We start from the raw sequence: 24747 nt of genomic DNA, 5'->3' as shown, positions 1-24747 counted from the left end.
TACACTCCTCTGGTTTAGGCCAAAGGCTGCTCGCCCACACTACCACGAATAGAGCGCACACTGGGTTTTGCAGTGAGCCCTCTGAACTTTGGGGAACCCCTGGACTCTGTGAAGGATATTACCACTTAGCGGTAAAATCAGAGACATTGTGCTGGTTAGGAACGGAGAGCTAACACCCACTTAGTCTGCAGTTCTTCATGCTGGGTAACTGTACCATAAGCCCCAACGAAAGTGCACAGCAACAACATCAAAGGGAGAAAAAACCTTCTACCAAAAGTGAAAATCCAAGGCTTTGGTTACAAAGGAGCCTCCAAGATGCATCTTCACATTCAGTCTGAAAGTTTAAGGCATGCTGAAACCATTGAGGGAAAAATGAAGAATGCACCTTACTTCCCAAACCCTTGTTGTGCTGTGTAAACTGTCAAAACATTATTTCAGTTACCACCAAAATGCCAAAAACGTCCACAGCACCACTGAAAGCCTGCCTTAACGCTGCAGCAAGACTTATCACCGGAACCAGGAAATATGATCATATATCCCCGCACCTGAAAGTATTAAACTGGCTACCGTATGAAGCAAGAATCCAAATGAAGATAGCCTGCATCACACACAAAGCAGTACACGACAACACCCCAAGATATCTAGCCAAGAAAATTCAGTTGTCCGGTGGCAACAGACCAGCTAGGAGTGCTGAGGAGTTGCTACTACGGCCAGCCTTCTTCCGAAAGAAAAAAACCTATGACAGAGCGTTCTCAGGAGCTGCCCCCAGAATTTGGAACTCACTCCCTCCAAACATCAGGAAGATCCAGAATCTGGTAACATTCAAGCGGGAAGTGAAGAGCCTGCTGATGAAGAGATACATTACTTAGAACACTGTTCATGGGTCTGATATACTACAGCCTAGTACAGATCATGTATGCCATTAGAAAGGGAGGCATAGGCAATACTAAAATGGAATACGTATCCCATGATATGAGAACAACCTAAAGGCCACTAGTAATGGTTATTTTGAGTGAACAGGAGAACAGCATCTTTCATGAACCTATTTCGAGCTACCTCATATTTTTGATATATACATGCTTTTGTTATTAATTTAGTCATAGCATATTTATTTACGCTAACGTTCACAGGTGTTACGAATATATATATCATCTACCTCACAGCGGTTGCTCGCTAACTGTTTATATATATGTTAACCCTTTTCCTCTCTCATGTTAAGCGCTCTGATACCCACGGGTCTTGTTCGCGCTATACAAAACTTTATAATAAATAAATAAATAAATAAATACACAGTCACAGAAATGCGAAAAGAATGGAGCATAACAGAAAAAAACAGAAAGGAGTGAAAGAATACGCACCACACTTGCACACTGATGTCAGTTAAAAGGGAAATCGCAAAACAAGTGCACAGAAAGCACTTCAGAGTAGCAATTCGCTGTTTTTTTTTTTTTTTAAATCTTGGACATCCAGAAAACTACCATACCAGACTACGTTGGGTTCTCATCTCTTTGATCTTCAATTTTCGCAGATCTTCGAGGGAGAATTCCACTATCGGCCGCTGCACTCCGAGAAAGCAACAAAAGAAAGCAGATCATTTTCAACTCATAAAAGGCACGAACTTGAAGAGATCTTAGCACAAGCATGTGAAATAGCACACAATATCTAACTTTATGCACGGAGTAACTGAAATTGCAGAATGCACATAAAACCACACTGCGTAAGGTCATCTACCAGCAAGAAACAGGATACATAAACAGAACTGAGACAAATCTAAGCAGAAACGTTGTTTTAAGGGATGCTCAAATAACAAAAGTCCTATACAGTCGTATGCGAGCAGTGCGGCTTCATCAAAAATGTTATTTGGAATAAAAGCTTGTTTGAGCCTAAAACACAGGAAAGGGTGATGCTAACCACTCTATTTTAGCATTGACAATCATTTGGAAATTTAAAATCAAAATTAAAATCTTAACAAACCCAATTAGTAAGAAGGTCTTTACTAGCCCAACATCTAAACGCATACCCCACGTCTCACCTTCTGTGGTCCAAACAGGTCTGGGTTGTTATTGACATGTCGAAGAGCTGCAAGGGCGTGCTCATGATCATGGAACTCCACAAACGCATAGCCCAGGGACTGTCCTTTGGAATTCCCTTTAAGGTCCCGCATCACCCGACACTGCAAGTAATGAGAGATACAGATAGCAGGATTATGAGCCATGCAAGCTGAACTACGGCAAGTATGCGAGGACATACCCAGAGCTTGTGGAAAACAGCATACACAGAGACTAACATGAGTGCCAGAGTGTTCCTATTTGACACAGGACATGACACACCGGGTCATATGATGCACCTTACCAGCTTGGGAGCCGTGGTGGTAAGACACCACTACAAGTAATAATCCCACAGGAGGGAAATCAATGAGTTGGGTAGGTATTGCCTTCAGTGTTCTTCACTGACTTCCACATCTACGAAGATGAGGCTGCCTCAGGGCAGATCCCTTTGCGGTGTGGAGTCTCCAAAGGATCGTCATTAAGTCCTACCATGTTTAACATCTGCATGAGTTCTCTGGCCGAATTGGTGCATCCTTGGGGGATCCAGGTCGTCACTTACGCTGAGGATACACAATTGGTGATATCCCTTAGTCAACCGGCCAAATTGGAGCCTGGTCTCACATCATGCCTGGGGAAAATCTCTGAATGGATGGACAAGTCATTTCTAAAACTGAATGAGCCAAGACAGAACTCAAGCTCCTTGGGCACTCAGTCCCTGCTAGTATTGATGCGTCCTGGCCCAGCTGGCAGGGCCCCCCACCTGTACCAAAAAAACAGATTAACCCCTTCGATGCTGATGACGGCCGGGAGCCATCATGGCACACAGCGCTCGTGTGCTGATGACGGCTCCCGGCCGTCATGGCGCCTACCTGCGGGAGGAGGGCTGCAGCTCCACCCGCGTGTCGTTGATCTTTTTTTTTTTACTGCGGGAGGCAGGGGAAGACCTTCCCGTGCCTCCCCCACCCGCCCCCTCCGACGTCACTGATGTCAGCGCGCGAGCCGCGCTGACGTCGGCACTTGTTTACTTTCTGTTTCCCCACCGGTGGCCGCCATTTCCAAGCTGCGCCTCGGTGGGGAAACAGGTACCGCAGCGATCTCGCTGCAACAATCTTTCTTTGCGAGGCACGGGGGGACAGAAAAGGGTTTGCCTTTCCCCCCGGTGCCTCTTTTCTGCAGAATAGTCGATTTTTTTGTTTTTTTGTTGGATTTCTGTTTCGGGGAGCGGCCCCTTGAGCAAGGGTCGCTCCCCCAGGGGTGCATAATGTTTTACTGTGCTTGCCCCCCCCCCCCCCGGGGGGGCAGGAGATATATTGCGGATTTGTGTAGCCCACTGGACCACCAATGCGACATTGTTTGGGGAGTGGCCCCTTGGGCAAGGGTCACTCGCCTTGGGGGCATGTTTTTGGCGATCTGCCCCTGTGGGGGGCAGATCAAACAATGCTTTTTGTTTTTTGTAGCCCACTAGGCCACCAGGGATGCGTAAAAGGAGAGTGATCCCTCGAGCAAAGGTCACTCTCCATTTAGGCCCCACTAGATCACCAGGGATGTGTGTGGGGAGTGGCCCCTTGGGCAAGGGTCGCTCCCCAAGGGGGGCATATAATTTTACAGTGTCTGCCCCCCCGGGGGGGGGGAGGGGCAGGACATATATTTATGTATTTTTGAGCCCCCTGGACCACCAATTTTACTCTGTATGGGGAGTGGCCCCTTGGGCAAGGATCACTCCCCTTGGGGGCATGCTTTTGGCTGTCTGCCCCCGTGGGGGGGCAGATCAAGCCATGCTTATGTTTTTTGTAGCCCACCAGGGATGGTTATAAGGAGAGTGTCCCCTTGGGCAAGGGTCACTTTCCATTTTGGCCCACTAGACCACCAGGGATGTGTGTGGGGAGAGGCCCCTTTGGGCAAGGCTCACTCCCCAAGGGGTGCAAATATGTCTATGGTGTCTGCCCCCCTTATATTTTGTATTTTTCTGCCTGCCTGAACCACAGATTTTGCGTTCTATAGGGAGTGGCCCCTTGTGCAAGGGTCACTCCCCTTGGGGGCATGTTTCTGGCAGTCTGCCCCCTTGGGGTAGGCAGATCACATCGGTATTTTTGTTTTTTGTAGGGCCCACTAGGCCACCAGGGATGTTTAGAAGGAAAGTGACCCCTAGGGCAAGGGTCATTATCAATTTGGCCACTAGACCACCAGGGATGTGTATGGGGAGCGGCCCCTTTGGGCAAGGGTTGCTCCCCAAAGGGTGCAATTTATTTTGGTACATTGAATGTTTGATAATGTATTGGCCCACTGGACCACCAATGAAGCCATGTGTGGGGGGTGGCCTCAAGGGCAAGGGTTTCTCCCCTTTTACAGGGGTGAATATTTTATTTATACTCTTAGGCCCACTTACCCCTTAGCTTTTTTGGTGTATTGTGTGTTGACTGGTGCATTATTTCAATATGTGATTGTAATGTTTTTTCTTCTCCTTTTTAGGTCTCGCCTGTCGATGCGCATGCGCATCGAGCAAGCGAGAGTATTGCGACTTATACACTCTTTATCCACACTGCAAGGAATCGTGGCGATTCCTTGCAGTGCCCGTGACTTTTAAGGTCAATGCGCATGCGCATTGAGCTTATGCGCATGCGCATTGACCTTAAAAGCGCGTGCACGTCCGTCTTTGTTTACCCGCTCCGCCCCCTCCCCTTCCCGCCGTCTCACATTTCGCAATGCCCTCCTAACAACACACACACCCTCTCCCCCGCTCCGCCCCCTCCCCGCCATGTCTGCCCCCTTCCCGCCGTCTCGCATTTCTCCTCCCCCCTCCCCTCTCTTCCCTCCTTAAAAACAACTTTATGAAAACCATCGACTTGCAAAGGTTTGTTGTTTCCATAAATATTATTCAGTTGCTAGAGTTTTTTTTACTTCAGCAGTTTGAATAAAATATTTGCTTGTTATACAGAGCCAGGCTCCCCTTTTTCCACTCCCCTCCCCGGCCCCGCCCCTTCACCACATCCAGATTGGCCCCTTGCTACCACATCACACCCCTCGTGACACACCACTTCCTGGTATTCAACTTTGTCGACCGGCTCCACAGTAACCCTGCCGAAGCAACCCAGTTGCTAGAGTTTTTTTTACTTCAGCAGTTTGAATAAAATATTTGCTTGTTATACAGAGCCAGGCTCCCCTTTTTCCACTCCCCTCCCCGGCCCCCCCCTTCACCACATCCAGATTGGCCCCTTGCTACCACATCACACCCCTCGTGACACACCACTTCCTGGTATTCAACTTTGTCAACCGGCTCCACAGTAACCCTGCCGAAGCAACAACGGCCCCTGGATTGACTCCATGAGAGCTCCTCTACTGACTCAGGTACACAGCCCGCCGTGTTCTTTTACCCCCCCTCTCCTCGACCGTCCTCCACCAGTCCTTATCCTTAGCCTTTCCCCTCCCTTTCCTCTGCCAGGTATTCTACCACAACGCGTGGAACGCCGGACTGCAAAGCACCTGACGTCCACGGATGTGGCACCGATCGCCCGCGCTGTGCCTCCCGCTTTATTCAGGTATTTACACGCTCCCCCCAGCTCACCCGCCCGGCTTCACCAATGTTCCCTCGTCCCTCATTCCACTCCTTTATTCCCCCACTACAGATGTTGCCCATCCGACTGGAAGCACCTTAATTACTGATCTTCCGATCTACATTGTTTTTCCAGGTAACTCTGCCGCCTAAGCGCTTCATCTGGCCACTTCTCTTTCGCACTGCTCCGGTATGTCACCCCACCCGGTCCGACAACTTGGCCATGGTTTGAGCACTTACTTCCAGATGCCGCCACACTGATACTATGCCTTACGCGAGTGAATCAGCCCCAGGATTTCGACATCCCTCCTCCTGCACTTTGACCTTACTAACCCACGGCTTTTGTACTTCCCATTCCTGGCCCCCACCTTGAAACTGTTCGTTGTCACCCTTAGTCTGACTTAATTGCACATCGCGAGTTCGGGTCCTTTGCCTCTCGCTATTCCGCCTCGGTATGTTCTTCTAGACTCACCTACCTGCCGGCTTCCTAGCCCATTTCCATGACGTGATTGCAGACGTTGAGGCTACTCTCTTCATTCTGTTCTTCCCGCTTACTGCACAGCCACCGTGAGCTTCTTCGCCACTCTGTGTTTCACCCCTTCCCCCCACCTGGCCGCCCTTGCTCCCCTACCAATTGCCTACTCACCCAGATGCCCCAGAATTGACACACAACCTTATGTCCAGGCTCTTACTTCACCACCCTGGTAGTGTTCATGCCCCCTGCTCTTATGCGCAGCAGTCTCTTAGACGGCCCACCTAGGAGCCGCTCTATAGTCTTGCACGCACCTCCTACCCTCCCTCCCTCCCACAGCACCCTCTAAACAACACAATCTTGTCCTGTAGACGATCCCAATTGACGAGGATCGAAACGTCGTCGACAACACAGCGCAAGACATGGCGCAGTTTTCCATGATGACTCATTTCAAATCAATAACTCTCTAAATTCTTTCACCTTTGTAATTCATTCTTGAGCCACTTTTTTCACTGTATATATTGACACTATCACTCACCTTGCGCCGCTCACGCTGTCCGTTTCTGTTACTTGCGTCGCCACCTATGTCACCTGCACATACCTGAGCACCAAGTACAATCGGGTTGTTTTTGATTTGTTCATACAGTGCTGCCATAACTGTATAATTGTTTATTATTTGTTCTTTTTTCCCTCCTCTTGTTTAACATATGATGAATAACAAATCAAGTCCTTAAATTGTTCTCAGTCTCCTTATTTCGGTACTAGTAATGCTTTTAGCATACATACTTAATTGTCTCCTAAATATTACCAGTTGGGATATTGTTTTTTTTCCTCTACCTGCCCTTCAGCTTGTCACGTGCGGCTTGTCATAAATAATATGACTAGCTGGCTTCCATCTTTTCCTCTGATAATATCGCGGCCCCTTTTGGACGAAGCGTCCACGCAGTTGATGGATAATTCAGTGGATTTCTTTTTGGGCCTAAATATTTTTTCCTGAGAATCGTAGGTAGAAACTGCTGTCCTATTTCAGAATACTCTGTCCGATGATCGACTGTGTCAAGTGAGCGCGGGAAAACTCGATGTGCCTTTTGTTAATTTACCCAAGCAGTCTATAGTTACGTTTGTTGTTATGACATGAGCTACATTTTTTAACAGCTTTAAAGTAGGCTACATTTTCGAAAGAAAGAGCTTAACTTCCGTATTGTAATAAGCCTGATTACAGATGATTTTACACACGCCACTCCATAATCTAAGCTTTTGCTTGACAATTGTTAGGGTGGAATTCTGTACGAATGTAATGTGGAATAATCGTTTCCATTGTTACAGCACTGCAAAAAAACACAAGCGCTTTTTACTTATATACTGGCTTGTTAGCCAACGCCGTGGTTCTTGTTTGTCTACTTCAAAAGGATGGAATGCTAGGCAGGCCCTGTATGGATTTATACCTTTCACCTACAAATATTTGGAGAGAGCGTTTAAACAAACTATCTCGCATGCTATTACCATATGTTTTGGTAAACACACTACTGCAGCAAATTCTTTCAGTTCACTGCTGTGCTTGAAAAAAACCTTATCATCACCGGAATGCACATAATAAAAGAGGGGCACCTTTTATTATAAGTGTGCACATAGACTTTTTTGTGCTAAGTGCAAATTGCAACTTTTCAATAAATATTTTACTCTGAGTGATAGAAGGGGCTCTGTTAGTAAAAAGCTGTTACGTACTTTAGGATGCAATTTAATCACTTGTTGAGTAACATTTTAAACCCCTCACCCTCCCTCACCCACCCTCACCCTCACTCACCTTCAACACCTCACCCTCACTCACCCTCACTCACCCACACTCACCCTCAACGCCTCACCCTCACTCACCCTCAACACCTCACCCTCACTCACCCTCACCCTCTCTCACCCTCTACCCTCACTCACCCTCAATACCTCACCCTCACTCTCACTCACCCTCACCCTCACCCTCACTCACCCTCACTCACCCTCACTCACCCTCACTCACCCTCACTCACCCTCACTCACCCTCACTCACCCTCACTCACCCTCACTCTCACTCACCCTCAACCCCTCACCCTCACTCACCCTCAACCCCTCACTCACCCACCCTCACCCACCCTCACCCTCACTCACCCTCACTCACCCTCAACCCCTCACCCTCACACAGTGCAATAGGTCTCGGAGCATTTGAGTTAGAGCTTTTAGAAATGTTTATGGCTTTTTTTTTTAATTCTTTAGCATTGGCTACAGGAAACAAAAATGCTAAAGATTTACAAAAAAACCCATAAACAATTCTAAAAGCACTAACTCTAATGCTGCGAGACCTATTGCATTTCCAATGCTTGTTATTGTAGTGTAAAGCTTGTGATTCCTGTTTGTGGTTTTGGCAGTGGTTGTTCTGCAGTTTTGCGTATTTGCATTTATTTGGTAAGAAAAACATTTTTGTAGGGTTTACTTCAAATGAGTATTATTGTTATGCATAAATGTCTTTTTTTGTAAGTGCTGTCATAATGGCTGTATTTCTGTTTGTGTTCTGAGCATGAAATTAATTGCGATGTTTTTTGCGTTGTTTTATGTGTAATTTGTTTTTTTACCTTTTTCTTTTTTAGTGGGATATTGTTGATCCTTTCCGTGTCTGTGCAGAGTAGGTGGTGCTGAGTCTAGCTGCTTCTGTCAAGTGAGTGGTATAGTGTTGGAGTATATAGGTCTGTGAGATAAAGCAACATTGTGTTTATTTCTTTTTTTTCAAAGGATTTGTTGTTCACGTGTTTGACAAATAATCTTTTTTAGTTAGCATTATGGCTAGCCGTAGAATGACTGCTCAGCAGGTGATTAGTTTGCTTCTTGAATCTTCCTCTGAGCTGGATTATGAGACTGACAGTGCGTCTGAGGGAGAGGATGATTCAGGCAGTGAGTTTTCTCTCCACATGGAATCATCGGATGATGAATCCAATCTCAGTGCGGACGAAGTGCCTGTTTTAGAGGAGGAGATTGATGTGCCGATGCAGCAAGAGACATCCTGCCTGGTGCTGCAAGCATTCCCATTGGAAGTGCTGGACTCTGGGTTGATCCAAAAATGGTGCAGCCGGTGTTGTCTGACTTTACTGGTTATGCAGGGTGTAAAGTGGATTGTGAAAATTTCTTGCCTATACAGTTTTTTAAGTTGTTCATGGATGATGTCTTTTTGGCTGAGATTGTTGAGCATACTAATTTGTATGCGGAACAGTTTTTGAGGAAGAACAGTGCCAAACTTAGGCCCCACTCTAGAGCTACCCGTTGGACTCCCACAAATCTGGATGAGATGAATAGGTTTTTCGGTTTGACTTTTTTGATGGGCTTGATAAGGAAGCCTTCCCTGGCTTCATATTGGTCTTCCAGTCCCTTGATGGCAACGTCTATATTTCCTGCAGTTATGTCTCGTGATAGGTATTTACTTTTGCTTCGGATGCTGCATTTCGTTGACAATGATTTGGCGTTGCCAAGAGATCACCCTGACTATGACCGCCTTTTTAAGATTAGGCCTGTTATTGATCATTTTGTAGATCGATTTTCAGAGATCTATTCTCCAGGCAAAGAAATTTCTATTGATAAGTCTTTGGTCTTGTTCAAGGGTCGTTTACTTTTTAAGCAGTACATTCCTAGCAAGAGGGCACGTTATGGAATTAAGCTGTATATGTTGTCTGAGAGTAGGACAGGATATGTCTCCAATTTACGTGTGTACACTGGTAAGGATTCCACTATTGACCCCCCTGGTTGTCCGTCCACTTTTGGAGTGGCAGAGAAAATTGTCTGGGATCTTGCTAGAGGACTGTTTAACAGAGGCCACCATTTGTACCTTGATAACTTCTACACTGCTTTGCCATTGTTTAAGGAGTTGTTGAAAGTAGACACTTTTGCCTGTGGCACAATCCGCTCTAACCGTAAAGGTTATCCGAAAGAGCTTGTTTGCAAAAAGCTTCAGAGGGGACAGTGCAGTGCCTTGCGTAGTGATGAACTGCTTGCTGTAAAATTTGTCGACAGGAGGGATGTGTACATGCTGAGTACCATCCATGATGAAAGTACTACATCTATGCCTGTTTGGGGTGCTGTTGCTGAAGTGCGTAAACCTGTGTGCATTGTAGACTACAATAAGCACATGGGTGGTGTTGACAGAGTTGATCAGAGGTTGGAACCTTACACTGCTATTCGTAAGTCTTATATTTGGTATAAGAAGTTGGCCATCCATCTGTTCAATTTAGCAACTTTTAATGCTTTTGTTGTGTTCAAGGAGTGTTCTCCTGCGTCAAAGTCGACTTTTGTTCAGTTTCAGGAGTCTGTGATAGGCAGCCTTGTTGTTGTGGAACAGGCACATGTTCCTAGAGTCGGAGTGGTGGAGGAAGTGGCTAGATTGCGAGATCGCCACTTTGCTGATTACATTCCTGCCACGCCCAGAAAAAACAATCCCTGTAAGAGATGTAAAGTCTGCTATCGAAGAGATGTGCGGAAGGATACTCGTATGCACTGTGCTGATTGTCCTTCTAATCCTGGGCTTTGTGTGCCCAGATGTTTCAAAATGTATCACACTCAAAAGAAATTTTGGGAGCTACCGTGAGTCTAATGGTGTACTGCCTGGTCTGTAATGTTTTTTATTGGTTATTCAGTTGCATCTGTGGCATTAGTAGTTTGTTTTTTAGTTAATGCTGTTTGTAGTTGTAGTTTTATATCTAGTTCCAAATGGTTTGTAATTTTTTTCTTTGTTTTTAAAAAAAAATTATTTGGCGGTGTGCATGGATTGGTGTTTGGCTGGCGGCGTGCATGGACTGGTGTTTGGCTGGCGGCCTGCATGGACTGGCACTTGACTGGTGGTGTGTCTGGACTGGTGCTTGGCTGGCAGTGTGTGTGGAAGGGCGCTTGGCTGGCGATGTGCGTGGGCTGGTGCTTGGCAGGCGGTGTGCGTGGGCTGGTGCTTGGCAGGCGGTGTGCGTGGACTGGTGCTTGGCAGGCGGTGTGTGTGGTCTGGTGCTTGGCAGGCGGTGTGCGTGGACTAATGCTTGGCAGGCGGTGTGTGTGGTCTGGTGCTTGGCAGGCGGTGTGCGTGGTCTGGTGCTTGGCAGGCGGTGTGTGTGGAGTGGTGCTTGGCTGGCAGTGTGTGTGGAGTGGCGTTTGGCTTGCGGTGTGCGTGGAGTGGTACTTGGCTGTCTGTGCATGGAGTGGTGCTTGGCTGGAGGTGTGTGTGGAGTGGTGCTTGGCTGGTGGTGTGCGTGGAGTGGCGCTTGGCTGTCTGTGCATGGAGTGGTGCTTGGCTGGTGGTGTGCGTGGAGTGGTACTTGGCTGTCTGTGCATGGAGTGGTGCTTGGCTGGAGGTGTGTGTGGAGTGGTGCTTGGCTGGAGGTGTGTGTGGAGTGGTGCTTGGCTGGTGGTGTGCGTGGAGTGGCGCTTGGCTGTCTGTGCATGGAGTGGTGCTTGGCTGGCGGTGTGTGTGGAGTGGTGCTTGGCTGGCGGTGTGTGTGGAGTGGTGGTGTGCATGGAGTGGTGCTTGGCTGGCGGTGTGTGTGGAGTGGCGCTTGGCTTGCAGTGTGCGTGGAGTGTTGCTTGGCTGGTGGTGTGTGTGGAGTGGTACTTGGCTGGTGGTGTGCGTGGAGTGGTGCTTGGCTGGTGGTGTATGTGGAGTGGCGCTTGGCTGGTGGTGTGTGTGAAGTGGTGCTTGGCTGGTGGTGTGCGTGGAGTGGTGCTTGGCTGTCTGTGCATGGAGTGGTGCTTGGCTGGCGGTGTGTGTGGAGTGGTGCTTGGCTGGTGGTGTGCGTGGAGTGGCGCTTGGCTGGTGGTGTGCGTGGAGTGGCGCTTGGCTGGTGGTGTGCGTGGAGTGGCGCTTGGCTGGTGGTGTGCGTGGAGTGGCGCTTGGCTGGTGGTGTGCGTGGAGTGGCGCTTGGCTGGTGGTGTGCGTGGAGTGGCGCTTGGCTGGTGGTGTGCGTGGAGTGGCGCTTGGCTGGTGGTGTGTGTGGAGTGGTGCTTGGCTGGTGGTGTGTGTGGAGTGGTGCTTGGCTGGTGGTGTGCGTGGAGTGGCGCTTGGCTGGTGGTGTGTGTGGAGTGGCGCTTGGCTGGTGGTGTGTGTGGAGTGGCGCTTGGCTGGTGGTGTGTGTGGAGTGGTGCTTGGCTGGTGGTGTGTGTGGAGTGGTACTTGGCTGTCTGTGCATGGAGTGGTGCTTGGCTGGCGGTGTGTGTGGAGTGGTACTTGGCTGGCGGTGTGTGTGGAGTGGTACTTGGCTGTCGGTGCGCGCTGAGTGGTGTTTGGCTGGCGGTGTGCATGGTCTGGTGCTTGGATGGTGGTGTGGGTGGACTGGCGCTCGGCTAGCGGTGTGCGAGTAGTTACTTTTTGTTGGTCACTACACACACTGCTAGGTGAGTGACACTCCACGCAGTCCATCATTTTGTGTTGTTGCAATGTCAGAAATGTGGGCGTGTGAAAGTGATGGGCCCTTGAATGGCGCTGTCTGCTGGTGTGAGTGTTGAAATGTGATGGGTCCGCGGCTGGCGGTGTGAATGTTTTGTATGTGTCACACGTACGAAAGGTGTATGAATGGCCTGTAAAGAGGTTGGTGCCTTGACGTGGCTTTACAGCTCACGAGCTGTGAGTCAGTGGTTCAGTTTATCATACTTTCAATTATACGCAGTGTATTTCATTTTTTTGAAATTACTTGCGAATACAATTGTATGTACTGAATCATCACTCACCCTCGTGCCAAATCCAACCAGAATGTGTGTGTGCTTGCGGATTAGATGGCTGTGCAGTAATGTTTGTCTTTTATCTCTTTCTGAAGTAGGATGTACCTTGTCCCTTATTGTGATTGTTGTAATGTGTTGCTGTTCTTTCTGGATGGTGTCAATGGTCTGGTTTGTATCAGGTATGAAAGGCGCGTGAATGGCCTGTAAAACGGTTGGTGCCTTGTCGTGGCTTTACAGCTCACGAGTTGCGAGTCACTGGTTCGGTTTTTATGCATTTATGTATTGGCAGAGCATTTCATTTTTCGAAAGTTCTTGTTAGTAAAATTTTATGTACTGAACCATCACTCGCCCTCGTGCCAAATCCAACCTGTATGTGTGTGTCTTTGAGGAATAGTTAGCCGTGCCTTGAATGTTTCACTTTTGAGTAACTCTGTTACGGTGTACATTATAGCTATAAATAACTTACTAAATTTAGTTATTATTGTTAAACCATGGAAGTATATGTCATGTCTTTCTGGTGAATTCTATTGATTTTTATACAGAATCTCCTGCAAACTTGAAATTGTCTGTCACAATTTCCTTGAATCACACGCTCTCAAATTGAAAACTTAATTCTCCACCGTACAATTTGAACCGTTTCCTGTTGCAGCCACTATGCCTACCCACGCAAGTGAGGTACCATTTTTATCGGGAGACCTGGGGGAACGCTGGGTGGGAGGAAATTTGTGTGAGCCCAGTGATGCCACGCTTTCCCATGCAAAAAAGTTTGAAAAAAATGATTTTTTTTTAGCTAAAATTGAGGTTTGCAAGGGATTCTGGGTAAAGGAACGTTGGAGGATCCACGCAAGCCATACCTCCTTGGAAGCCCCCAGGTGTCTACTTTTCAGAAATGTGTGGGCTTGGTAGGTTTTCCTACATGGCCGTCTCGCACGGGGCCAAAAACCCAGGTAACCCCTCTTGCAAAAGCTGGTGGTATTGAATGTCAATCCCACCAGCTTTTGAAAGAGGGGTTACCTGGGTTTTTGGCCCCGTGCGAGACGGCCATGTAGGAAAACCTACCAAACCCACACATTTCTGAAAAGTAGACACCCGGGGGCTTCCAAGGAGGTATGGCTTGCGTGGATCCTCCAACGTTCCTTTACCCAGAATCCCTTGCAAACCTCAATTTTTGATGGAAAAATCAGTTTTGACACACTTTTTTTGTGTGGGAAAGCGTGGCGTCACTGGGCTCACACAAATTTCCTCCCACCCAGCGTTCCCCCAGGTCTCCCGATAAAAATGGTACCTCACTTGCATGGGTAGGCATAGTGGCTGCAACAGGAAAAGGTCCAAATCGTACGGTGGAGACATTACAATAACCAATAGCAAGATTACCTTCTTTTTTTTGGGGGGGGGGGGACTGAGTTTTTGGACCGGGGCTCGGCGGGCATCTTTGGAAACTACCAAACCCAAACAGTTCTGAAAACTAGACACCCGGGGGAGTCCAGGGAGGTATGGCATGCGTGGGTCCCCCAATGTTTTCCTACCCAGAAATCCCTGCAAACCACAAATTTAGGTTAAAAAAACAGTTTTCCATACATTTTTGCGTGGGATCGCCGTGTCGGCACAAATGTCCTACCACCCTGCGTTCCCCTTGTTCTCCCGAGTAAAATGATACCTCACTTGTGTGGGTGGGCCAAAGGCCTGTGACTAAGGCAGGGGGGCTTAATTTGAAACACTGAAATACTACTTTTTTCAACATTCGTTTTTGGCCTGTTCTGCTTTGGGGCACCCACACAAGTGAGGTATCCTTTTACTCGGGAGAACAAGGGCAGCGCTGGGTGGTAGGACATTTTTGCCGGCACGGTGATCCCACGCAAAAAAGTTTGGAAAAGTGATTATTTTACCTAATTTTAAGGTTTGCAAGGTGTTCTGTGTAGGAAAACGTTCGGGGACCCACGCATGCCATACCTCCCTGGACTCCCCCGGGGGTCTACTTTTCAGAACTGTTTGGGTTTTGTACTTTCCAAAGAAAACCACCGAGCCCCGGGCCAAAAACGCAGGTGCCCCCCCCAAAAATCAAGGTTGTTTTGCAATTTGGTATTGTAAATTCACCACCGTACAATTTGAACCGTTTCCTGTTGCAGCCACTATGCCTACCCACGCAAGTGAGATACCATTTTTCTCGGGAGACCTGGGGGAATGCTGGGTGGGTGGAAATTTGTTGATCCACGCAGATTCCGGAACTTTCCACCACAGAAATGTGAGGAAAATGCGTTTTTTTTCCAATTTCTTCGCTTTACAAGGGATTCTGGGTAAGAGAACCTGGGGGTAGGCAGTCGAGTCACCCCATCCTGTATTCCCCTGGGCGTCTACTTTTCAAAAATATATAGGTTTGCTAGGTTTCCCTAGGTGCCGGCAGAGCTAGGGTTCAAAAACAAAAGGTAGTCTCTTTGCCCAAAAAGGGCACAATTTCACTGAAAAATTGAGTTGTGACCACGTTGCCTTTTGCGCTGTTTCCTGTCGCAGCCACTATGCCTACCCACGCAAGTGAGATCCCATTTTTCTCGGGAGACCTGGGGGAACGCTGGGTGGGTGGAAATTTGTTGATCCACGCAGATTCCGAAACTTTCCACCACAGAAATGTGAGGAAAATGCGTTTTTTTCTCCAATTTCTTAGCTTTGCAAGGGATTCTGGGTAAGAGAACCTGGGGGTAGGCAGTCGAGTGACCCCATCCTGAATTCCCCTGGGTGTCTTCTTTTCAAAAATATATAGGTTTGCTAGGTTTCCCTAGGTGCCGGCAGAGCTAGGGTTCAAAAACAAAAGGTAGTCTCTTTGCCCAAAAAGGGCACAATTTCACTGAAAAATTGAGTTGTGACCATGTTGCGTTTTGCGCGGTTTCCTGTCGCAGCCACTATGCCTACCCACGCAAGTGAGATACCATTTTTCTCGGGAGACCTGGGGGAACGCTGGGTGGGTGGAAATTTGTTGATCCACGCAGATTCCGGAACTTTCCACCACAGAAATGTGAGGAAAATGCGTTTTTTTTTCCAATTTCTTAGCTTTGCAAGGGATTCTGGGTAAGAGAACCTGGGGGTAGGCAGTCGAGTGACCCCACACTGAATTCCCCTGGGTGTCTACTTTTCAAAAATATATAGGTTTGCTAGGTTTCCCTAGGTGCCGGCAGAGCTAGGGTTCAAAAACAAAAGGTAGTCTCTTTGCCCAAAAAGGGCACAATTTCACTGCAAAATTGAGTTGTGACCACGTTGCGTTTTGCGCTGTTTCCTGTCGCAGGCACTAGGCAGACCCAGGCAAGTGAGGTAGCATTGTTTTCAGGAGACCTGGGGGAACGCTGGGTGGGTGGAAATTTGTTGATCCACACAGATTTCAGAACTTTCCACCACAGAAATGTGAGGAAAATGTGTTTTTTTTTCAAATTTCTCAACTTTACAAGGGATTCTGGGTAACAGAACCTGGGGGTAGGCAGTCGAGTCACCCCATCCTGAATTCCCCTGGATGTCTAGTTTTCAAAAATGTATAGGTTTGCTAGGTTTCCCTAGATGCCGGCAGAGCTAGGGTTCAAAAACAAAAGGTAGTCTCTTGGCCCAAAAAGGGCACAATTTCACTGAAAAATTGAGTTGTGACCACGTTGCGTTTTGCACTGTTTCCTGTCGCAGCCACTATGCCTACCCACGCAAGTGAGATACCATTTTTCTCGGGAGACCTGGGGGGAACGCTGGGTGGGTGGAAATTTGTTGATCCACGCAGATTCCAAAACTTTCCACCACAGAAATGTGAGGAAAATGTGTTTTTTTTGTCAAATTCTTAGCTTTGCAAGGGATTCTGGGTAACAAAACCTGAGGGTAGGCAGACGAGTCACCCTATCCTGTATTCCCCTGGGTGTCTACTTTTCAAAACTATATAGGTTTGCTAGGTTTCCCTAGGTGCTGGCAGAGCTAGGGCTCAAAAACAAAAGGTAGTCTTTTCCTCCAAAATGGGCAAGATTTCACTGGGAAATTGAGGTGCGTCCACGTTGCGTTTTGCGCTGTTTCGTGTTGCAGCCACTATGCCTACCCACGCAAGTGAGGTACCATTTTTCTCGGGAGACCTGGGGGAACGCTGGGTGGGTGGAAATTTGTTGATCCACGCAGATTCCAAAACTTTCCACCACAGAAATGTGAGGAAAATGCGTTTTTTTTTTCCAATTTCTTCGCTTTACAAGGGATTCTGGGTAAGAGAACCTGGGGGTAGGCAGTCGAGTCACCCCATCCTGTATTCCCCTGGGTGTCTACTTTTCAAAAATATATAGGTTTGCTAGGTTTCCCTAGGTGCCGGCAGAGCTAGGGTTCAAAAACAAAAGGTAGTCTCTTTGCCCAAAAAGGGCACAATTTCACTGAAAAATTGAGTTGTGACCACGTTGCCTTTTGCGCTGTTTCCTGTCGCAGCCACTATGCCTACCCACGCAAGTGAGATACCATTTTTCTCGGGAGACCTGGGGGAACGCTGGGTGGGTGGAAATTTGTTGATCCACGCAGATTCCGGGACTTTCCACCACAGAAATGTGAGGAAAATGCGTTTTTTTTCTCCAATTTCTTAGCTTTGCAAGGGATTCTGGGTAAGAGAACCTGGGGGTAGGCAGTCGAGTGACCCCATCCTGAATTTCCCTGGGTGTCCACTTTTCAAAAATATATAGGTTTGCTAGGTTTCCCTAGGTGCCGGCAGAGCTAGGGTTCAAAAACAAAAGGTAGTCTCTTTGCCCAAAAAGGGCACAATTTCACTGAAAAATTGAGTTGTGACCACGTTGCGTTTTGCACTGTTTCCTGTCGCAGCCACTATGCCTACCCACGCAAGTGAGATACCATTTTTCTCGGGAGACCTGGGGGAACGCTGGGTGGGTGGAAATTTGTTGATCCACGCAGATTCCGAAACTTTCCACCACAGAAATGTGAGGAAAATGCGTTTTTTTTTCCAATTTCTTAGCTTTGCAAGGGATTCTTGGTAAGAGAACCTGGGGGTAGGCAGTTGAGTGACCCCATCCTGAATTCCCCTGGGTGTCTACTTTTCAAAAATATATAGGTTTGCTAGGTTTCTCTAGGTGCCGGCAGAGCTAGGGTTCAAAAACAAAAGGTAGTCTCTTTGCCCAAAAAGGGCACAATTTCACTGAAAAATTGAGTTGTGACCACGTTGCGTTTTGCGCTGTTTCCTGTCGCAGCCAGTATGCCTACCCACACAAGTGAGATACCATTTTTCTTGGGAGACCTGGGGGAACGCTGGGTGGGTGGAAATTTGTTGATCCACGCAGATTCCGGAACTTTCCACCACAGAAATGTGAGGAAAATGCGTTTTTTTTTCCAATTTCTTAGCTTTGCAAGGGATTCTGGGTAAGAGAACCTGGGGGTAGGCAGTCGAGTCACCCCATCCTGTATTCCCCTGGGTGTCTACTTTTCAAAAATATATAGGTTTGCTAGGTTTCCCTAGGTGCCGGCAGAGCTAGGGTTCAAAAACAAAAGGTAGTCTCTTTGCCCAAAAAGGGCACAATTTCACTGAAAAATTGAGTTGTGACCACGTTGCGTTTTGCGCTGTTTCCTGTCGCAGCCACTATGCCTACCCACGCAAGTGAGATACCATTTTTCTCGGGAGACCTGGGGGAACGCTGGGTGGGTGGAAATTTGTTGATCCACGCAGATTCCAAAACTTTCCACCACAGAAATGTAAGGAAAATGTGTTTTTTTTGTCAAATTCTTAGCTTTGCAGGGGATTCTGGGTAACAAAACCTGAGGGTAGGCAGACGAGTCACCCTATCCTGTATTCCCCTGGGTGTCTACTTTTCAAAAATATATAGGTTTGCTAGGTTTCCCTAGGTGCTGGCAGAGCTAGGGCTCAAAAACAAAAGGTAGTCTTTTCCTCCAAAATGGGCAAGATTTCACTGGGAAATTGAGGTGCGTCCACGTTGCGTTTTGCTCTGTTTCGTGTTGCAGCCACTATGCCTACCCACGCAAGTGAGGTACCATTTTTCTCGGGAGACCTGGGGGAACGCTGGGTGAGTAGAAATTTGTTGATCCACGCAGATTCCAAAACTTTCCACCACAGAAATGTGAGGAAAATGTGTTTTTTTTGTCAAATTCTTAGCTTTGCAAGGGATTCTGGGTAACAAAACCTGAGGGTAGGCAGAGGAGTCACCCCATCCTGAATTTCCCAGGGTGTCTACTTTTCAAAAATGTATAGGTTTGCTAGGTTTCCTTAGGTGCTGGCAGAGCTAGGGCGCAAAAACAAAAAGGTAGTCTTTTTGTCCAAAAACTGCAAAATTTTACTGGGAAATTGAGGTGCGACCATGTTGTTTATTGCGCTGTTTCATGTCGCAGCCACTATGCCTACCCACGCAAGTGAGGTACCATTTTTTTCAGGAGACCTGGGGGAACGCTGGGTGGGTGGAAATTTCTAGATCCACGCAGATTCCAGAACTTTCCACCACAGAAATGTGAGGAAAATGTGTTTTTTTTGTCAAATTCTTAGCTTTGCAAGGTATTCTGGGTAACAAAACATGGGGGTAGGCAGACGAGTCACCCCATCCTGAATTCCCCTGGGTGTCTACTTTTCAAAAATGTATAGGTTTGCTAGGTTTCCCTAGGTGCTGGCAGAGCTAGGGCTCAAAAACAAAAGGTAGTCTCTTTGTCCAAAGAGCGCAAGATTTCACTGGGAAATTGAGGTGCAACCACGTTGCGTTTTGCGCTGTTTCGTGTCGCAGCCACTATGCCTACCCACGCAAGTGAGATACCATTGTTTACGGGAGACCTGGGGGACCACTGGGTGGGTGGAAATTTGTTGATCCAAGCAGATTCCAGAACTTTCCTCCACAGAAATGTGAGGAAAATGTGTTTTTTTGTCAAATTCTTAGGTTTGCAAGGGATTCTGGGTAACAAGACCTGGTGGTAGGCAGTCGAGTCACCCCATCCTGAATTCCCCTGGGTGTCTACTTTTCAAAAATGTATAGGTTTGCTAGGTTTCCCTAGGTGCCGGCAGAGCTAGGGTGCAAAAACTACAGGTAGGCACTTTGCTAAAAAAAGGGTCAATTTGTAACTACAAAATTTAGGTGTCACCACGTTGCATTTTGCGCCGTTTACTGTCGCAGGCACAAGGCCGACCCACACAAGTGAGGTACCGTTTTTATCGGGAGACTTGGGGTAATTCAGATTTGTAAATCAACTGTTATTACCAATTGAGCTTTTGCGCATTTCTCCCTTTCAATGAAAGACATTGTGTAAAAAAAAAAAAATTTTGAAAAATGACCACTAATTCTCATGCTAGTATGAGTATTCCCAATTTTGAAAATTAGCAATTATATACTGTTTCTGAACTCTATATTTTGTACCCAATTCAGAAATACATAGGTGTCTTTCATACAGATTTTTCCATGTATACATTTTCCAAGACAAAGTGCTCTATACCCAGTAAATGAAAAAATACCATTGCAAGTTGCTGCTCAGTTTTTGGATCTGGGTTCGTCGGGTTCTTGGTGAAACTACAAGTCCTATATATCCCCACAACCAGGACGGTCTAACGGATGTAACGGTATATTGCTTTCCAAGAGCTCTCAAAATTAGAAAAAGTTATAGGTGAAAACGTTGAGACAAAAGGCTGTTTTTTTCAACAATTTTTCAATTATTCCAATATTTAACTGTTAGTTTCTATAAAGAAACCTTCATGGATTTAGACAAATGACCCCTTTCTGAATTCAGAATTTTGTCTAATTTTTGAAAATGTACAGCTTTCTAGGATCCATTATTGCTTTCAAACTCATTTCTACCATTAACTGGAAGGAGGTGGAAAGCTCTAAAAATAGCAAAAATAGGCTATGTCCCAGAAAAATGCCAAAACTGTGTGAAAAATGTCGGTTCTCTGACAAAAGACTGTCATTTCCTAAAAGCTGAGAAAATGGAGATTTCAGCCCCACAAACCCTTTTTTGATAACATTTTCAGGGAAAAACCCAGAGGCTTTCATTTGCAGCCCGTTTTTCCCATTTTTCTGAAAAAAACTAAAAAATCACTATATTTTGGTTAATTTCTGGGACCCCTCCAAGGTAATCCACAAACCCTGGGCGCCTTTAGAATCCACATGATGTTGGAAGAAAAGGACGCAAATTTGGCGTGGATACCTTATGTGGTCAAAAAGTTACAAGGGCCTAAGCGTGCACTACCCCAAATCGCCAAACAAGTATTTACAATGCAATGGTTTTGCCTTTGTTAAAGTTAGAGCTATTGGCATTGCTCTTGACATTATTTTTATTTATGTTTTTTAACATAAATAAATGGCATGACCATTTACAATGCCACTAGCTTTATCTCTCGCAAATGACACACACAAACACACACAGAGCCCCCCCACACACAAACACACACAGAGCCCCCCCACACACACACCCACACAGATCCCCCCACACACACACCCACACAGCCCCCCCACACACACAGCCACACAAAGCTTCCCACACACACTGCTACACAATGAACATGGTAAAAGAATGTCTTAAACCGTAGGCATAAGAGGGTTTATGTGGTTTGGAGTACAACAGTGGACTAAACACTGCCAATTCGCAGTATAACAGGTGTGTGTAGCGGGCCTAGGAACTTCTCTAAGTTTGTCCATGTATTCTTGAGGTACATCAAGATAACCAAACTGTAGGACCAAACTGTAGGACCAAACTGTAGGACCACATGAGCCAAATCACAAGTTGAGCTGCTTGGGGTCTGGGTGTCTGGCTTTGCTGTGTTTTTTTAGTGTGAAGATTCAGCCTGTTGGTAAGCTTATTGTGAGAGGTAATGGACATTTCCTGAAGTGTTGTCTGCCCCACATTGGAGCCACCAGGATGAGTGTGAGGGATGTTTGCCTCAGCTTCCTGACCACAGAAGGCATCACTGGGAGAGGAGAAAAAAATTGTACACAAATATTCCTGACCAGATCATCCACAGAGCACTGCCCATGGACTGTGGGTGTGGAAACCGGGCGGTGAAGGTTGGGGATTTTGTATTTTCGTTTGTGGTGAAAAGGTCTATGCTTAGGGTGCCAAATCTCTGAAAGTAAGGGTAGAGGACTTGTGGATGGAGTTGCTATTTGTGAGCTTGTTGCTGCGTACTGCCGAGCAGGTCTGCAAAGTCGCTATCCACTCCCAGAAGCCTCTTTGGTTGGAGATGTACTGGAGGTGGATGTCCCAGCGCCAGATTTTGAGCTAGGACCGACAGCTGAGAGGAATGTGTGCCTAGTTGCCTTTGTAGGTAGAAGATGGCAGTCATGTTTTCTGGACACACAAGAACTACTTTGCCTCAAATCTATTGAAGAAAGGGGTTAAAGGCTAGATGAATGGCTAACAGTTCCAAGTGGTTGATGTGGAGACCTCGATGTTGAGGTTGCCACAGACCTTGGACTGCCATGTTGTTGAGATGTACTCCATGCCTGGCTAGAGATACATCTGTGGCGATTGTCACCAGTGGAACTAGGCCTGCCCTGCTTCAGATTGTTGCCGTTTCACCACAGTAGAGCGTGATGGGTGCTCTCCTCTACCAACACTAGATGTTCTAACTAACCCTCCGAATGCAGTCACTCGCTTGATGGGCACTCCTAAAGCAGGCACATGTGGAGGCGATCATGGGGCGCTATGGAAATGCACAAATCCATTCCCAGGAGGCACATTATTGTGCAACCTGGATGTGGACGTAGCGGCTGAAAGTGTGGTGCTTTTCAGACGAGGTCCGGGCTCGACTGAGATGGATGAACCGTCCTGGTTCTTCCTCCTGGCTCTGAAATGTCAGAGCTGATTATCTCTGGTCTGGGTTGGTGGGCCTGAAGGCCAGGTGAATCACCAGATTCTCTCTCGGCGCCAAGCTTGTCCACCTTACAAAAAATATCTGACATTTCCGACGAGGATTTGTACATTCTACAGTGGGTCCCCAGTCTGTCTAGTCTCCGATGCAGTTTGCTTGCTTCTGAAAGCAGAGCAAGAATAGCACCAGTTCTTGTTGTGCTCCAGAAAGAGGCACAAGTTACGAACGGCGGGGAGCTCTGCCCAGGGGGTATTTGGAATGGCACTGCGGGCATCTTCTGACGGGTGACCGTTTCATTACCTTATGCACGTCCACATTCTCTAAAGCTAGTCAGGGGAGCGCACTGCCTGAAGGGTTGAGTGGCTCGATTGCTGGACGACAATTAACGTTAGGAGTTGAGTGGGCATCATAAAAAAATGAAGTGGCGTTGAAAAGTTTCCTCTGCGATGGGAAGGAAGGTAACAGACTCTACTGACATAACGAAAAAAGTCATTCTCGTTGTGACTGGGAGCAACCCCGATACACGTCCGTGCACATTCCTAGAGGAGTCGTCACAGAGATCCTGTGACCCCAAAGACTTCTTTAAAGAAAAATAAGTTGCAACATTTCGAGCCAAATACTAGATGGCGAGTATGCAAAAAAGTTTACCTACTGCCACACATGCTATGATACACACACACACACACACACACACACACACACATACACACACACACACACACACACACACACACATACAAATATATATTATACACGAACACAGACCGATAAAGCATATCGGGTAACTGTTATATGACCCAATATTCACATCAAGGGGTTAAACTACAAGTGCGAAGGCAGAGAGGTTTGTAAATTTAACCAGAACCAGGAGATGGCAACAAAGAACCATATTACAACATAACCAGTTATTTATGTTTATTTCTGGGTAGTTAGCTGCACTTTCAAGAGGACAGCATTTTCACGACAACATCTAAACACTTCAATTCCGATCAGCGCCCATTTTCAGCTGCATCTTGCAGAGAACTTCAACAACCGTTCACTTCTGCAACAAGACTGCGATTATTAAAGCAAGATTTTTTTTCCTGAAATTATACAATCTTAAGAATGTAGTTCAGCGCAATTCTCCTTTTATTAGATAACTAAACTAGTTCAGTGTTTCACTTACTGTTCAATAAACATTTCCTTACTTTAAGGAGAAAAAAAATCTGCATGATAACTTTCCAAAAATAAATATGTAATATAAAAAAAGTGCACAACACTCAACTTTTGCGATTTAAGTTTCTGGTGAAACTTACAACCCTTTATATTTGGCCTAGTGGTTAGGATGCTACCATAATCTTTTTTTTGCAATTTACGGCCATACTACAATCTTAAACATAGTAACAAAATGAAACTCCAGTCCTTAAAACTCGGCTAAATAAAGTCACAATATCTCCAATTCTTTACCCTCAATAAATGCTGTTAAAATCCCTCCATTGTAAAATATTGGTAACAATATGCAAATCTCCACCGTTTCCACTGGAACACAAGATATGCAGTACTTTTTAAAGTTCAAACTTTATGGGAAAAAAGCAAAAGTTCCTTACCACCAAAATTATTGTCGGTAGTGTCACTCTGCAGCTTAGAACATGCACACAGTGGGTTGCTTTACCGGGTATATCCGTTAACCCAAGGTATGCACCACTGCTGTATAGATATTAGAGTTCTGAAACCGTGAAATATGAGCTTACTCGAACCTCAATTTTACAAATTCACATTACGCCACGCCGTAATGAAGATATGTTGCTTCGGTAAACGTCCCACCACAGGAGCATGGGAACAATGCGAACAACTCAAACACGAACAGCTGGTATTCGCATCATGTGCAATGTTGTGCTTTATTTCAGCTCGCAATGCTTACTCTTGTCCAAAATTGATGCAGGGGCCGGACCCACTCGATTCAAATGCCGCATTGGCATTTCATGCACTTATTTCTGGATTTTTTGCCCCACCCCCCCAAAAAAAAAGACACAAATTTCACACAGAACTACTTCAGATCTTGCTTCCAAGATGGAGATTGACCAGCGATAGCGGTGACTGACCAGTTTCCCCACCCCACAGTGTCACTCACTCAGAGCCTCTCTGCAGGTTCCGACCGCCAAACGCTTGGCATCATTCGCAGTGTGAGACTATC

The 24747-nt window shown here is 46.6% G+C and overlaps 1 protein-coding gene across 1 annotated transcript in view; it reads right to left on the bottom strand.

Moving 5' to 3' along the window:
• RBM28 (RNA binding motif protein 28) overlaps positions 1–24747 on the bottom strand; it is a 150996-nt gene that overhangs the window by 8937 nt on the left and 117312 nt on the right. Inside the window, exons 15-16 of the mRNA XM_086918872.1 lie at positions 2033–2173; positions 1484–1558 (exon numbers count right to left, since the gene is read on the bottom strand). Of these exons, the coding sequence (XP_086774998.1) occupies positions 1484–1558; positions 2033–2173 (216 nt within the window). The remainder of the gene's footprint in view (positions 1–1483; positions 1559–2032; positions 2174–24747) is intronic.

The sequence above is a fragment of the Lissotriton vulgaris genome, chromosome 1_1 (assembly GCF_964263255.1).
Source record: "Lissotriton vulgaris chromosome 1_1, aLisVul1.2, whole genome shotgun sequence".
In the NCBI taxonomy this organism is placed as follows: Eukaryota; Metazoa; Chordata; class Amphibia; order Caudata; family Salamandridae; genus Lissotriton; species Lissotriton vulgaris.
This window is presented reverse-complemented; position numbering and strand designations above follow the sequence as displayed.